General features: G+C 32.2%; 1 protein-coding gene and 1 pseudogene across 1 annotated transcript in view; both read left to right on the top strand.

Moving 5' to 3' along the window:
• The first annotated feature begins 290 nt into the window (after positions 1 to 290).
• On the top strand, positions 291 to 1,105 carry LOC113562429 (annotated as a pseudogene).
• Positions 1,106 to 9,402: 8,297 nt separating this feature from the next.
• LOC105279391 (cilia- and flagella-associated protein 44-like) overlaps positions 9,403 to 17,346 on the top strand; it is a 209,003-nt gene continuing 201,059 nt past the window's right edge. The window contains exons 1-4 of the mRNA XM_026971862.1: positions 9,403 to 9,407; positions 9,911 to 10,073; positions 10,235 to 10,374; positions 11,215 to 11,509. Coding sequence (XP_026827663.1) covers positions 9,403 to 9,407; positions 9,911 to 10,073; positions 10,235 to 10,374; positions 11,215 to 11,509 — 603 coding nt within the window. The remainder of the gene's footprint in view (positions 9,408 to 9,910; positions 10,074 to 10,234; positions 10,375 to 11,214; positions 11,510 to 17,346) is intronic.

The raw sequence follows: 17,346 nt of genomic DNA, 5'->3' as shown, positions 1-17,346 counted from the left end.
GTGACATTTCAACGCATCTTTAGGAAAAAAGTTGTTTCAGATAAATTGATTCGTGTCAGTTTTGTACTCTTTTGAAGATGGAAGAAAACAAAGAATATTTTAGACACTTGATGTTTTTCTATTACCGGAAAGGCAAAAATGCCTCACAAGCAACAAATTCGATATGTTCTGTTTACGGAGAAGGCGCTTTAGCTGAAAGAACCGTACGTAAGTGGTTCGCTAAGTTTAGAGCTGGTGAGTTTAACCTTAAAGACCAAGAACGCTCGGGCAGACCCTCTACTACTGATGATGACCAAATCAAGACACTGATCGAGAATAACCCGCGCTACACGACACGTGAATTAGCAGAGATACTGAAAATATCGAAAACCACTGTCCACGATCATGTAGTGAAGCTTGGTTACGTAAGTCGCTATGATGTATGGGTTCCGCATAATTTGGCCGAAAAAATTTAATGGATCGCATTTCCATCTGCGACTCGCTGTACAAGCGCAACGAAAACGTACCATTTTTGAAGCAATTAGTGACGGGTGACGAAAAATGGATCATTTACAACAATGTAGAACGAAAAAGATCCTGGGGTAAGCGAAATGAACCAGCATTAACCACTCCGAAAGCCGGCCTTCATCCAAAAAAAGGCATGCTCTGTGTCTGGTGGGATTGGAAAGGAATCCTATATTATGAGCTCCTACCACACAACCAAACGATAAATGCAGATAAGTACTGCTCGCAGCTGGACGAATTAAAGACAGCGATTCAGGAAAAACGTCCAGAATTAGCTAATAGGAAGGGCGTCGTGTTCCATCAGGACAATGCCAGACCTCATGTTTCTTTGACTACCCGACAAAAATTGTTGGAGTTTGGCTGGGATGTGCTGCCTCACCCACCGTATTCACAAGACATTGCACCTTCAGACTTTCACTTATTTAGGTCTTTGCAAAATTCTCTTAGCGGCAAGAACTTCAACTCTTTGATCGACATAAAAAACCACCTTGAGGAGTTTTTTGCCGAGAAACCTAAGAAGTTCTGGGAGAATAGAATCTTCTAGTTGTGTGAAAGATGGACAAAGGTTGTGAAACAAAACGGTGCATACATAAGTCAATAAATATTTATCGACATAAAAAAATGTTGCCTTTGAATTTTCCTTCAAAATCGGCACGAACTTTCCGGACGACCCAATAAATTGCAAGTAATTGCAAGCAACATCATCGACGACGACGACGATGACGTTGCACCACGTTGATGACGACGACAACAACGACGACGACGTTGCACCACATCAACGACGACAACGACGACGATGACGTTGCACCACGTCGATGAAGACGACGACGACGACGACGATGACGTTGATGTGGTGCAACGTCGTCGTCGTCATCGACGTGGTGCAACGTCATCGTCATCGTCGTCGTCGTCGTCATCGACGTGGTGCAACATCATCGTCGTCGTTGTCGTCGTCGTCGTCATCGACGTGGTGCAACGTCATCGTCATCGTCGTTGTCGTCATCGACGTAGTGCAACGTCATCGTCGTCGTCATCGACGTGGTGCAACGTCATCATCGTCGTCGTCGTTGTCGTCATCGACGTGGTGCAACGTCATATTAGTTAGTGAGAAAGGGATTGACTGCACCAATACCACGAATTTCATTGCATAACGTCGAGCGCTACCACATTCATTGCATAAAATTATAAAACTCGTAAAAATGATTTATGTGAAAGTAAAGTTATATTGTTAAAGTTATAATAAAAATTATTGTAAATCATATAGAGAAATTTGGTTAGCAAAACAGAAAAAAGTATAAAATATATAAAAATAATTTACATTGTATAAAAATCAAAAGATTATTCTTAATAAAACTTATTACAAATTGCATCGGAACGATGTACGTGTTAGCATGCAAAATAATTGATAATAAAACATATAAAAAGAAATTATGTAATACGAATTATATGTTCAAAAGAATGTAAAACTAAAATATAGTCAAATTTTTAAAATTTCCAAAAAAGAGTGAGATCCCTAAAAAACCTTTTTAAAAAAAGAAAAAATATATACGCCAAGTACATAAAAACTCTCAACTTGTCAAAACTCAAAACTAAATATGAAATCAATAAGTAACTAGCCAAGTATCTAGAAGTAGTTTGAGTATTTTACCCAAACGTTTTCCATGCATACTCTCTTATCGCATGACGACATTGAAGTACTTGGCGTGCCCGGATCGCAGTGGTCATGTATTCTTGTAAATTTGTACAATATCTTGATTTGTATTGTATCTTGTATCTTCATGATTTTCAATAACGATGAAAGCGGTTTTAATCTAGAAATACATTCCGGAAGAACATTAACTAATATGGGAGCAAAGAGAGTCGAAGCTACTATCTAATCCTTATCTTCTATGATTCACAGTTATACCATTATGCCAATTATATCGGCGGATGGAAATCTTCTTTCACCTCTATATATAGTCTAAAAGAATCAACCGGCACATTTGGACCAGAAGTAGAAAAAAATCTCTTTCGTCCTTCTAATATGTACATAGCAACTTCGAAATCTGGAAAACTGACAACTTAACATTTCAAAACTTGGTTTCAAGAGGTATATCTACGAAATACTGAAGCAACTAGCTTGTTTCTATTAGATTCATGGACGGGACATTGCCCTGAACAATTAAGAGAACTTATACCACAAGACAAAAAAGTAAATATTTTAACAATACCAAAAAAACGACTGCTTTTGTACAACCTTTAGACGTTTTCGGTTTTAGAATCTGGAAAAATTTTGTTCGAAGTTTTTCTGATAGTGTTATTTTACATAATTATGATCTGAATTTACATTTACGTAATAACATTATAAAGTTACAGTCTTTGACACATAATCAACTTTCTTCTCCAAGATTCCGAAATTTATTTAAATATAGTTGGTACAAAAGTGGCTATTTGTCAACGCGGCCTGAAAGGTTTGAGAATCCAATTAATTATTGTTATTTCAAAGAAGAACAACGTATAGCAAGATGTAGTATTTGTGGTAAAATAGCTTTTATACGTTTTGCATGGTGCAAAAATTATTATTGTTTTGAACACTATTTTGAACAATATCATTATTGTAACAACTATATCGAATAAATATTTAATTTCTAATTCTCTATTGTAATAACACGATATGTATGGAAAGTAGCGTAAGCAATTGTTATATAGTAAACAGAGTCTGAATGAGTTATAAAATAGATCAAAATAGATCAAAATAGATTAGTTATAAAATAGATCATATAATAAAATATGTATAAAGATAACAATATTGACAGTGCACTATTGTCTTATACATATATGAAATTTTTATTCTAGATAGTTGAAGAGACCAAGGTAATAAAGAAATGTAAGTAGCATGTAATTCCTACTGCATACTTAATTAGAGTATTCTATACATATTTCTTTCAATATTGTAGTCTTTTGTAGTTTGTTTATTTCTATTTAAATATATGATGATTTAATCAATGAGACGTATAAACCAATGAAATCAAGAGATACGGTAGTGTCTCACGCCAAATATACGCGCAGCGAGACCGCACCATGACTCTTTTACGCGAAGCGACGCTTTCGCAGACACTCAGATTATTAGATCTCAATAACGACTGATCCGATCAACTTCTAAGTAGGCTCAATGGATAGCTTGGGTTCGAATTGCATAAGAAAAGTGTTTTTATTTTTCTCCTACGTGTCCTACGAGCGGAGATATTGCGATGCAAATTTCGAAATGTCACGATTTTACGATTAAGATACTCCGTTTTCTCCTTGTCTGTCAAATGAAGGCAAGAGGGGCTCGCGGAGAGACGAATGAAAAAATGTTAAGTTCGCTAATTTCAACGCTAGATGGCTCGAAATGACACGTAAATATAGAGTCGATAATGCTAAATGCAGTATCGATCAATATCGTCGCATTTCAAATTTTGCATAACTGTTTAAATATTTCTTTAATTTTAATCATCTCTTAATACATTTCATATGGCATGGTAGTTAAGAGTTGATTAAAATCAAAGAAACGTTTATAAAGTTATGGAAAATTCGAAATATGACGATTTTGAGACACACATACACATGCGCGCGCGCGCACGCACGCACGCACGCACGTCTAGCCACACTGCTACAAAGTCGGATAGCTGCGCGCCCATAAAGATGGGTTGCTGTGCGCCCACAAAGACGGGTCGCTGTGCGCCTACAAAGACACTACAAAATGTGTGAAATCACAATAAAATTACCTTTTTAGAAAAAGGTACAAAAAAGCGTCAAGCATATGCGCCCGAAGAACGCGTTCAAAGATGACCTCTATAAAACTAATGATATCAACAAATTTCGCCAATTATAAAAATGAGTATTTATGCAAATAAAAAAATCTATTACATTTATTCTATTTATTACATCTATTATATTTTTATACAACTAAATATTTTAATACATATAAATATTTCAATACAAATAAGTGTTTTTTCAAAATACCAGGCGCTACTGAACCGATTCAATAATTGTCTTAGTATTTAAATAATCTAAAGATTACAATAATTTCCTTAAACTCTAAATTACATAACAACTCGCTGAAATACATATATGTACAAATGTAGTTAAACTTATTCTATGCTTAATTCTAATGTCACACACATACACACACATGCACGCATTTACAAGAGAGAAAGAAAGAGAATGAGGCAATTAACACAATGATTCGGTTTAGCAGCGCCAAGTATTTTGAAAAAACACTTATTTGTATTGAAATATTTATATGTATTAAAATATTTAGTTGTATAAAAATATAATAGATGTAATAAATAGAATAAATGTAATAGATTTTTTGGTTTGCATAAATACTCATTTTTATAATTGGCGAAATTTGTTGATATAATTAGTTTTATAGAGGTCATCTTTGAATGCGTTTTTCGGGCGCGTATGCTTGGCGCTTTTTTGTACCTTTTTTAAAAAGGTAATTTTATTGTGATTATACAGGGTGGCCCACATAACTCTTAACAGCTGAATATTTCGGAAACTATTTATCAAATCAAAAAGTTGTTCATGAGAAAGTTACCCCCTACCCCCCTTAAAGGGGGGCAGGGGGTAACTTCATATTTATGTAGTTAGAAAGGCCCCTCGAATACATAAAACTTTCTCATGAACAACTTTTTGATTTGACAAATAGTTTCCGAAATATTCAGCTGTTAAGAGTTATGTGGGCCACCCTGTATAATCACAATTATGAATACATATTAATTGAACGAAACCTGTTAACTTTGAAAAATCATAGAACTCTAGCTAATTTGGTGTTCATAAATATCTTTGTTAGCAGTCGCATTGACTGTCTGGAATTACATATTTCATCAAATGTGCATCAATGTAGGCGTATTGACAATATCGCAGGCTTATGAATATACATCTACGTATCAGAAAACTGTATGATTTATATGCATGCTGCATAATGTATTACTTCATCTGTTTATTTTCGCGCTATTCATATCGCGCTGTCATTCTATTATTGCAGATGATAATTTATTTTTTGCCTATTTGTGTTTTTGCTATGTAAATTAACTATTATTATGTATAAAATGAATGAAACAATATGAAACAATTCTTTAGTTATTTAATTAGATTTATTACGAATACTCGTTTCTTCGTTATCTCCTACGGTGGAAAATAATAATGAAAAAAAAGAGACTGTTGCCAAATAACCAAGTAGCCAAGTAACGAGCCGATAAGATTGGTGCGGACAGCATACGTATACAGGGTGGCCCATTTTAATTTATACAGTCGATTTTTTTAAAAAACTAAAAGAGATACGAAAAAATGTTTTAGACAGACATGTCACGATTTCGAGGGGGACATAAGATGATACCATTGGTTTGACCTTGAATAGTCGTTTGAAGGTCACGCGAAGATCACCTTCAATTTCTTAAATTGAAACCCCAACTTTTTATTACAGATTCTTATTCTCCATCGAAAAGTAAGTAACTTTTGTCTGAAACATTTTTCCGAAAAATGTCATCTTATGTCCTTAAAATGTCCTCAAAACTCATCTTGAAGATCATTTTAAGGACATAAGATGACATTTTTCGGAAAAATGTTTCAGACAAAAGTTACTTACTTTTCGATGGAGAATAAGAATCTGCAATAAAAAGTTGGGGTTTCAATTTAAGAAATTGAAGGTGATCTTCGCGTGACCTTCAAACGACTATTCAAGGTCAAACCAATGGTATCATCTTATGTCCCCCTCGAAATCGTGACATGTCTGTCTAAAACATTTTTTCGTATCTCTTTTAGTTTTTTAAAAAAATCGACTGTATAAATTAAAATGGGCCACCCTGTATAAGGGTGTCTCCAATTATTTCCCAAAAATATATTTTCAGAAGTTTATAACTTTGTTATATATGGTTGAATTTGGCGTAAAATAAGTTTTATTTTAGTTGCAAAAAGATTTTAAAATTTCCAAAAAGGGTGGGGGTATTTTGAAGAATTTTAAATTTTTGGAAAATCTATATACACAGATATAAAGCGCTTTTGAAGTCATACAACTTTTATTCGAAACATTTTTTCGTATCTCTCATCCTTTCGACGATATTCACTTAGAAAGAAAAACACCGAAATTTTTCGAGGGGGTGTTTCCACCCCTAAAAGTGAATATTAGCCCCAACAGAAAATTGTTTCCTTATTAGGTCCATCTACTCTATATTTATGCAAAGTTTCAGATTTTTTTTAATTTCACAGTTGCCGATGTTCCCTTATTAGCATTTAAATCCTTATAAGTAATCTACAGATTATAATAATTTCTTTACAATCTAAATTACATAAAATTCGCCGAAATACATAAAATATGTTACAAATGTAGTTGAAGTTATTCTGTACTTAATTCTAATGTCACACACACGCGCGCGCGCACGAGAAAGAGAGAGAGAGAGAGATACACACACGCACACACGCACGCACGCACGCACGCACGCACGCACGCACGCACGCACGCACGCAACTACAAGAGAGAAAGAAAGAAAATAAGGCAATTAACATATTAATTCGGTTTAGCAGCGCCAATTATTAATGTCTTAAGATGCTAATACGGGTGTGCAATGGGTTTCAAACATTTTATGATTGTACTTAAAACGGCACATTTTTAAATAATAAGAATCGACTATGAATATCGGCCAAAAGAGTAATAATAAAGTAATAGAATTTCTGGTTTGTATAAATATCCATTTTTATAGTTGACGCAATTTATTGATATCATTAGTTTTGTAGAGTTCGTTTTTGAACGCGTTCTTCGAGCGCGTATACTTGGCACTGTTTTGTACCTTTTATTTAAAAGGTAATTTTGTTGTTTTTTTTATACAACAAATGATATCAGATTGGGCACCAATTTCTGAGTAAATTTAAAACCAATTTGGTGACCACGTACTATCAATTTGTTTATTGGAACATTGCATGTTCTTTATACGTAAGCTTTTTGTGAACGTATTTTACATGAACTTTTTCAAGAATTTATTTTGTAACATAAAATGTAATTTTTGTGGTTTCATGTTTTATAGCAACATCGATAGAATCATGATATCATAAGGCAGAGCTCGACAAAAACTGCACGCCGCGGCCGATTTTCAGTTGACTCCGCCTAGCGCTCTCCCCTTGTCGCGCGCACCTCGGCGCAGCCTACAAGCTGCGAGCACCTCAGGAGCGTGACTCGGGAGTCACGGGTGCGTTCTGGGAGACTCTATTAGCGCTATTTAGCTATAGTAGTGTCACTTATCTACAGATGTTCAGCGCTAAATAGCGTCTCCCTATATGTTTCAAATAGTTTTCCACGTCACCCATGAGGTACTATTTTTGACGCGTTTTTTTTAAAGTGGTATCCCCAGTAGGCCTAGTCCACTGATGACTCAAACGATCCTATAATTAATTTATAAAAGCGGAATAAGATAATAAATGAAATTTAATCCGACATTCGGGATCTCTTAATGGCAAGAGAAGGAATGTCGATTTTCAGATTCGATGTCGCGATCCGCATAAGGCGCGGTAAAGAATTATTATTTAAAGAAGAACGCTTCTCATTTTTTATTAATTTCATTTTAGAGAATGAAGTCTCACATAAATATGTGGATCCAAACATAGAATAAATACGAAGAACAGTGTCTTGAATTGCAAGATGAATTATGCGACTTGCAAAATGATATCTCTCTTCAAACGGTTAAAGAAACCGGTGTCGATTTTTACAAGAAATTGAAAAAGTCGTCATATCCCAAGCTTCATTGATTTCGGATTTCGTATTTATTCTATGTTTGGATCCACATATTTATGTGAGACTTCATTCTCTAAAATGAAATTAATAAAAAATGAGAAGCGTTCTTCTTTAAATAATAATTCTTTACCGCGCCTTATGCGGATCGCGACATCGAATCTGAAAATCGACATTCCTTCTCTTGCCATTAAGAGATCCCGAATGTCGGATTAAATTTCATTTATTATCTTATTCCGCTTTTATAAATTAATTATAGGATCGTTTGAGTCATCAGTGGACTAGGCCTACTGGGGATACCACTTTAAAAAAAAACGCGTCAAAAATAGTACCTCATGGGTGACGTGGAAAACTATTTGAAACATATAGGGAGACGCTTTTTAGCGCTGAACATCTGTAGATAAGTGACACTACTATAGCTAAATAGCGCTAATAGAGTCTCCCAGAACGCACCCGTGACTCCCGAGTCACGCTCCTGAGGTGCTCGCAGCTTGTAGGCTGCGCCGAGGTGCGCGCGGCAAGGGGAGAGCGCTAGGCGGAGTCAACCGAAAATCGGCCGCGGCGTGCAGTTTTTGCCGAGCTCTGTCATAAGGTATCGTTGAATCGTTGTAAAATGGTCTTAAAAAATAATAGTATAAATCAAGTATAAGCATAGACGTGACAGCAATGAAAAATAAACAAAAACTAAAATAATAAAAAACTTGGGGGTTTGATAAAGAAAGAGAAATTTTATAAGATGATGGAATTCTCACAAATTATATATACTTCATAATGATCGAAATATTTAGTTTAATATTGTGGCATCTGTTTTATTTTTATTTTTTAATTTTTTATTAGAATATTTCATGTTAATATTTCATCAAACCAACCAACTGATATGTACTTGTGTACTTGCATGCGTGCACGTATGCACGTATAGAATGAGTACCGATAGTACTCATTCTGTTTTTGTTTAAAATTTTGTAAAAGAAGAAAAGAATTTTTGTTATTAATTGAGATTGAATAATAGAATACAACCATAGATATATTTAATATATCTGTGAATACAACTCATTATATCACATGCATATTTGACATATCGAATAAACAGATCACGTATCTATGGAAACTATATCGTTACTTATTCGTCTCACTTCTCGGTTCCCAGTTCTATGTTGTGAGTTTGAGAGAAACGTGCGGCGCTACGCATTTCTGTAGCTTTTATTTTCGCTAATCTTCACATACGTGCGTTATCGTAGAATTGTTTAATTTGTCAAAACAAATTAGAAAGTACGAAAAGAGTATATAAGTACGAAGAGGCAAATGCAAGAAGAAAATGAAACGCAAGGAAAGGAGAAAATGGGAGAAAAAAAAGAGAATGAAGAGCATGAGAAAGTCATTGGATCAAATAAATATATATCCAGAGCGAAACGCGTAGAAAACGGAACAGTGCCTCTAGATATTTTAGAATTTCAGTATCCTTTTAAATGTGATAGTCACTAAATTTTATTCTTTTATTTCTTTCGAAACATATATAGAAATTAAGAATATTGATTTCTTTTAGTTAACTTGGTTTAATATAAAAATTAATTTAAAAAGATTTAATAAATTTGAAAGTTGTTTAAATATATCTCTCTTAAACAAAAGTATATAAAAAAATTCCTTACATAATAATAAAAGTCACTCATTTTCATATGATTGTCAAAAATATTTTAATCTTTGTGTGGCAGAACGAAACATTCTTATTTTTATTTCTGGTAATTTACTGCATTTTTTTAATACCACAACAAACGAGTTATGGTTTAGGAGAGGATATACTAATGAAGGAATAGGACATGTGACGGTATGCTTTTATATTTATATTGCACTATTTTGTTTGCTTTGGGTACAATTAAAAATTAAATTTAATTTCTTGATTAATTTCAAATAAAGTTTTCTAAATAGACTTGCAGATGGATCATAAAATATTTGGATATAAACAGATATGATATTTCCCTTTTTCAGAAAAATCCCAGATTTGATCATATTGCTGTCGGAGAAAACGGTATTAAACCTCCAATAATAATTTATGAATGGCCATCGATGTACATAGTAACGATTTTATATAATGGCACACTGAAAAGCTATTCCCATTTAACATACAGGTATCTCACAACAAATTAACCTGAAATTCATATTTTAGTTCTTTGCATTTGTATATCTGCTCTCCATTATTGGAATTAAAATTTCAACTTGTTTATTTATTCTTAGTTAACATCAGTAATGTTACGTAATTTTTAAATAAAATAAAGTTTTGCACACACACACGTACATATATATTTAATTACTTTATCTTAATACATATAAAATACATATAAAATTATCTTAATACATATAAAAGCTAAATCAGTCTTAATTTTAATGTAATGTATATTTCCATGATATATTCATTTTTAAAAAGTATAATATATTTGAATTAATTATCAGCGGTTGCCAATGCGAGTAATAAAAATAAATTTTTACATTTTATGACAGTATATTCGTATCAGACGTCCGAGTCTGCTTCAGATCCTCTCCAATAGATAATGTTGACTATTATTAATTGACTAAAAGTTCTTTTAGTTTTTGTTAATATCAAAAAGTTAATCTAGTCAACATTAACTATCCGTTGAGGAGGATCTGAAACAGGATCAAAATATTCGACACATATTATATCGTTGTAAAATGAATGATAAAAATATATAAATTGGCAATCTCATTTATTAAGAATTCTACACACACACTTGTCCAATATAATTAAAAATTATAATCTGTACAAAGAAATGGTTTTGAAAAATGATTAAATTAATGTGTTTAGCCTTGCTTTTATCATTAGATCTTATGTTGCGTTTTTTAATTTTTATTTTAATAATTATATGTATCATATGTATCATAAATTTTAACTTATCTATCAAAAAAGTCTCCTAAAAATCAAACATTGGAATAACATTATATATAATTTACAGTGCGGATGGTTTGTTCTTAGTGTCACAAGGAGGAGAACCAGATTATACGATCACTCTTTGGGACTGGCAAAAGTCCAGAGTAGTATTGAAATGTAGGTCTTATAATCGGAATGTTTACAATGTAATGATGTCCCCGTTGCTACCTGGATATTTAGTGACTAGTGGATCGGAACATATAAAATTTTGGAACATTTCCAAAACGGTCACTGGGCTCAAATTAAAAGGTGAAATCGGCAGATTTGGTCAAACTGAAATATCTGACATTATTGGCATATATATTATGCCAGATGGAAAGGTAAATATCATTCAAATGCGTCTGTGATTTTGTTCGTTGTTAGAATAAAGTCTGTTTCATAAATAATAAAACTAGTTTTCTAAGTTATAATGACTTTACATATAAAGTTATTCATGATCTTGAAGATATGGATACATAGAAATGCATCTGCGTGTAGAACATATTCCGCAATTATCTACAAATATTCTACAAGTTTTCGTGCATTATAATATACATTAGAAATTTTCAATACAGTACGTTAATTTACATTTAATGTTACATTTAATGTTAAAAGAATTGCACAGCCCCTCCAGCCTCTGATGTGATTGATATCGAAAGAAATTCAGAGACATCAATTATTTTTTGTTTTTATTTTTTTAACTTAAAATACATTCTTTCTGAGTCAATACAACGCTGGAAGCGATTAAAACTTTTTTTCAAGCAGTCACTTCGTTTTTGGAATTGCCTCTAAACTCGTAGTCAATATTCTTTAGACTATTCTTCTGTTCTGAATAGTGTCCTAACGCTTTCCTTTCTCTAACTTAAGTTTTGGGTATAGCCAGAAGTCACACAGAACCAAAACAGACAAATACGGGGAGGAGAGTGGAAAGGTCGAGTACTGTGATGCCTTTTTGGACCAAGAAATGTTTTATCTTCCGTCAGTATGTGCGAAGCACAGATCCGTTTGTCAAATTCTTGGTCAAAATTTGATGTACAATGTTTTTGGTATACTAGTGAGCTCCTTAAGGGGATCTTGGAGTGACTAGGGAACTTTTTCGCGATAGTGCTGCCATTTGCACAAAAAATGTTTTTTATAAAAATTTCGCAATTTGTACGCACAAAATTGCAGCGGCCACCACTCGGGATAAAATAAAGGAATATAATGAAGCTTTTCGAGGTGACTTTAGAAGCGTAATAAAAAAGAAAAGTATCTGTGAAAATCTTGTACATACTTATACATGCATACAAGATTTTCACAGATACTTTTCTTTTTTATTACGCCTCTAAAGTCACCTCGAAAAGCTTCATTATATTCCTTTATTTTATCCCGAGTGGTGGCCGCCGCAATTTTGTGTGTACAAATTGCGAAATTTTTATAAAAAGCATTTCAACTGTAATTTTTGTATGTGTATGAGTGCAAATGGCAACACTGTTTCACTAGTCACTCCAGGATCCCCTTAATGAATCTTGCAGACACAGCGGTCCAATCGCAGAATTTAAAGTACACTTTGTATCTTTTTGGAGGTACGACTTGTTTTTGGCGGCTGTGTTCGTCAAGCGTCTGCGATGTCATTTCTATCGTCACGAAATCGAGCATTTCATCAAAAACATTGGAACAATGTAAACAATCACTAAACATACTTTTCACTATTTTGTACTTTTCACAAGCTGTTTTGCCCAGCTTAAATCAAAATCTAATATTGGCTCTTTCTTTGATAGTGTTCTTTCATCAACAAGGGACTGTCACGTCAATACTGACGTAAATATCAATCCGTACAAAACTTACCTTTTCAACAAAAAGGTCAAGTGCACGTAATGATTGACTTTATAAAAAAAAGTATAATATAACATCGTTTTAATACAAAAAGTTGTGATATCAACATATAATTTCGATTAAGGATAAGGTATAAGATACAAACATATAACACGAAATCAGTAATCTTGAATCACAAATTCATAATTGTAATATATTTATAAAAGATATATTTTTAAAATGTAATAAGTACACAATTTTTTAATACAAAACACTTGGCGATACTGCTAGATTTCAAAATATGAGACATTAATGTCTTATAAATTATATGATTGTATGAATTTATATCATAGTTAATCCAACAGCGCCAAACTTTTGTGCCTTTATACTTTATATTTTATACCTTATACCAGGGATCGGCAAAAGTTTGAAATTGGGCACGGGCGCCCGCGGGCGCTCGCGAGTGCCCAGCTGCTGGGCATATCGACAATTGAATGAGACTGCAATTAATGTGTTACTTTTTAAATTATTAATTAAATTTATTAAAACTTTTTAATTCTTTTATTATATAACTTTAATTTATTATTAAAATGCTATGTCACACACAAAAATATTATGTGGTATATGTTGTTATTTAAGAATCGTCATATACAGTGAACGAAATTTCCATAAATCCATATATATTTTTCGTTATACTTACAAAGTAAAAGCTGTTTTCAGTTCAGTAATAAATATAAAGCACAGTGATCCAATACTAAAGGGGTTGATATATGTAAACATAGAAGATCTGAGAATGTTGTTGTCAGTGTTTATATTAAGGTCGAGTTATTCGCAGGTAAGTGCGAAGTTTCAATAGCTCCACTTCAGTATTAGCTGTTGTTTGATACCGAAAGCATCGTCAAAGATAATCAGCAAGTAAGTTTTTATATTTTTTCAGCTATAACATAAAATTTATTTATAATAATATCATTTTGATCACATTTTTATAGCATGCCAAGAGGAAAAGTATTGAACAGAGACGAAAAAATAAAAATAAAAGCTTACAAAGATGTTGGTTTATCGAATAGGGTAATTGCTAAAAAGCTTAACAGATCTCATCACCTTATTAATAATTTTATAAAATTGGGAGATGTCTACGGCAAAAACCAATTCAAAGGCAGAAACAAGAAGTTGACGCGCCGTGATCTTTCATTAATTTTTCGAACAGCTTCATCTAGTAACGCAACTGCAGGCCAAATACAATCTACTTTGAATTTACCTGTTACTAAAAGACGTGAACAACAGATTTTAAAAGCAGACACCCGATTTAAATGGACCAAACAAGTGATAAAACCACCTCTCACTAAACAACATAAAATAGATAGACTGCAGTTTGCAAAAAACCATATGACTTGGCGCGATGAATGGACAACTGTTATTTTTTCCGATGAGAAAAAGTTTAATCTTGATGGCCCGGACGGTTTTAAATATTATTGGCACGATTTGAGACAAGCAAGAAGTGTTGCCATGAGCAGAAATTTCGGCGGTGGAACTTTGATGATGTGGGCAGCTTTTAATTATAATTCTAAGACACCAATTTGCAAAATTACAACTTGAATGAATGCGGAGAAATATACAGAAATGTTGGAGGATGTTTTAATTCCTTATATTGAAGAATTAAATACAGAAAATTTCGTGTTCCAACAAGATAATGCAGCTGTACACAGTGCAAAATTAACTAAACAGTGGTTTCAGCAAAAAAGAATACCACTTATGAAATGGCCATCGCGTTCCCCAGATTTAAATCCTATAGAAAATTTATGGGGAATATTAGCCAGAGAGGTTTACGGCAATGGTAAACAATATAGCACTGTTAAAGCGCTAGAAAAAGCAGTAAGACGTGCTTGGAATAAAATTGAAACTGCAATGTTAGAAAAATTAGTTTGCAGTATGGAGAACAGAATTTTTCAAGTCATAAATAATAATGGTGGCAGTACTAAATATTAAACTTATTAATGTTTAAAAATATATTAATATTATTGTGTACTTAGTTGTAACTGTATCAGTGGAACTATAGAAATTTCATACTTTATTTTGTGCAAAAATAAAATGTATTTAATTTATGGATAAATAAAACAATTATTTTGTAGTTTTCTAATAGAATCTTATTTTTTATTGTTTTTAAACATTTGATCATCATTATTAGTTTAAAAATTGTAAAAATATATTTTTTTATTGAAAAACGCCTGGATCTATAGAAATTTCGCTTACTGTATAGGGTAACTTAGAGTATGATGGCCATAGTTTTTTTAAATGCAAAAAACATACATTTATTTCTGTTATTTTTTAATGGCGTTTGGCATATTATTTCACTAAAGCTTAAAGTATGTTATACTATCGAAATTAAAGAGAAAATAATTACTAGAAATTTTATATTATCAAAATATTACAACATAAGCATTAGCCATATTACCTGACTTTTAGGGAAAAGATGGCCATACATATAATTTTATATATTTAATCTTATTTTGACAATATTTATTTGCCAATATATTTATTTTATAATATATATTTGACAAATACCTTTATTATGTATCTAATGTTGATTACGGCAGCTTAACTATAATTACTTTCACATTACAGCAACTTTTACTAGACACATGAAAAACTATGCAGGTAATCGAAAATTAAAATGTTAGATATTATTCATAATATTGTTATTTCGATTAGTGTACGTATGTTAACTACTGTAAATATTAATCACAACAAAATTACCTTTTTAAAAAAAGGTACAAAAAAGGCGCCAAGTATACGCGCGCGAAGAAAAAAAGAACTCTACAAAAGTAATGATATCAAACCATTGCGCCAACTATAAAAATGGGTATTTATGCAAATCAGAAAATCTATTATTTTATTATTATGTATACAACATCCTATTCCAATCCAAGCGTTGTTTTAATTCTCTTTAAATATTATTATAGTATTTTTTCACAAAAATGTATGAAATCTTCAAATTGCGCCAAGTGCAGAGAGAATGTATCGAAAATTAATTATTGTACTATTTAAAAAACTCAAGTGGTAGTATTCTTATCAATTAGAAAGAGAATATATGTATATATTGTTTTGAAAAATTATTGTTGTACTACTTTTAAAAAATAAAAAGTGATACATATCTTTTTATTGTCACTCTTCCTCTTCCAATCCAAGTGGTAGTAGCTTTCATTTATCACTTGGATTTTAATTTGTTTGAATTATAATGGAAGGAATAGAAAACGTAATAGAAAAGAATAAAAGAGGTTACAGTACAAAATGTAAAAAAAATAATATTTAGTTAATGCAAAAACTTGGCGCTGCTAGATCGAGTAATACGAAAAATGCTTTTCTCTCTTTCATCGTTTAAGGCCCAATTTCTTCACCTCTCGATAATTTTATCCAAAAGATATCTCGTAGAATCAGTTTTCTTCACCTTTGTAACCTGACAGAATATGGTAATTTATAAAATAATAACATTTAGACACTTTGTGTCAAAAGTGAGTAGTATGAAGAATAGCTATCCGTTAAATACGTAATCAGAGGTTTCAATAAAGAAAACAAATTTTTAGTTATCTGGAAGATAACTATTGAGAAGTATGAAGAAACTGGGCATAATAGTAGTGTGTATGTTCTCTCTCTTTCTCTCTCTCTCTCTCTCCATTTATCTATCTATCTATCTATCTATCTATCTTTCATCATTAAATGTAAGCTGTTTGTCAAATTTAGATTAGATTTAAGTTTTATATATAATAATATAATAAGCGCTTATGCATGCGTAAAATTTCTTGGATTTCAGTTTTATATCTGAACAAGCAGCTTGAGGTTTTATATAAAGTGCATGCGTGCGTTAAGGGGCGGTAGCGAGGTCTAGCAGCACCAAGTTTTTTACACTAACTAAATAGTATTTTTTTTACATTTTGTACTGTAACCTCTTTTATTCTTTTCTATTACGTTTTCTATTCCTTCTATTACAATTCAAACAAATTAAAATCCAAGTGATAAATGAAAGCTACTACCACTTGGATTGGAAGAGGAAGAGTGACAATAAAAAGATATGTATCACTTTTTATTTTTTAAAAGTAGTACAACAATAATTTTTCAAAACAATATATACATATATTCTCTTTCTAATTGATAAGAATACTACCACTTGAGTTTTTTAAATAGTACAATAATTAATTTTCGATACATTCTCTCTGCACTTGGCGCAATTTGAAGATTTCATACATTTTTGTGAAAAAATACTATAATAATATTTAAAGAGAATTAAAACAACGCTTGGATTGGAATAGGATGTTGTATACATAATAATAAAATAATAGATTTTCTGATTTGCATAAATACCCATTTTTATAGTTGGCGCAATGGTTTG

Source organism: Ooceraea biroi, chromosome 8 (genome assembly GCF_003672135.1).
Source record: "Ooceraea biroi isolate clonal line C1 chromosome 8, Obir_v5.4, whole genome shotgun sequence".
NCBI classification, from domain to species: Eukaryota; Metazoa; Arthropoda; class Insecta; order Hymenoptera; family Formicidae; genus Ooceraea; species Ooceraea biroi.
This window is presented reverse-complemented; position numbering and strand designations above follow the sequence as displayed.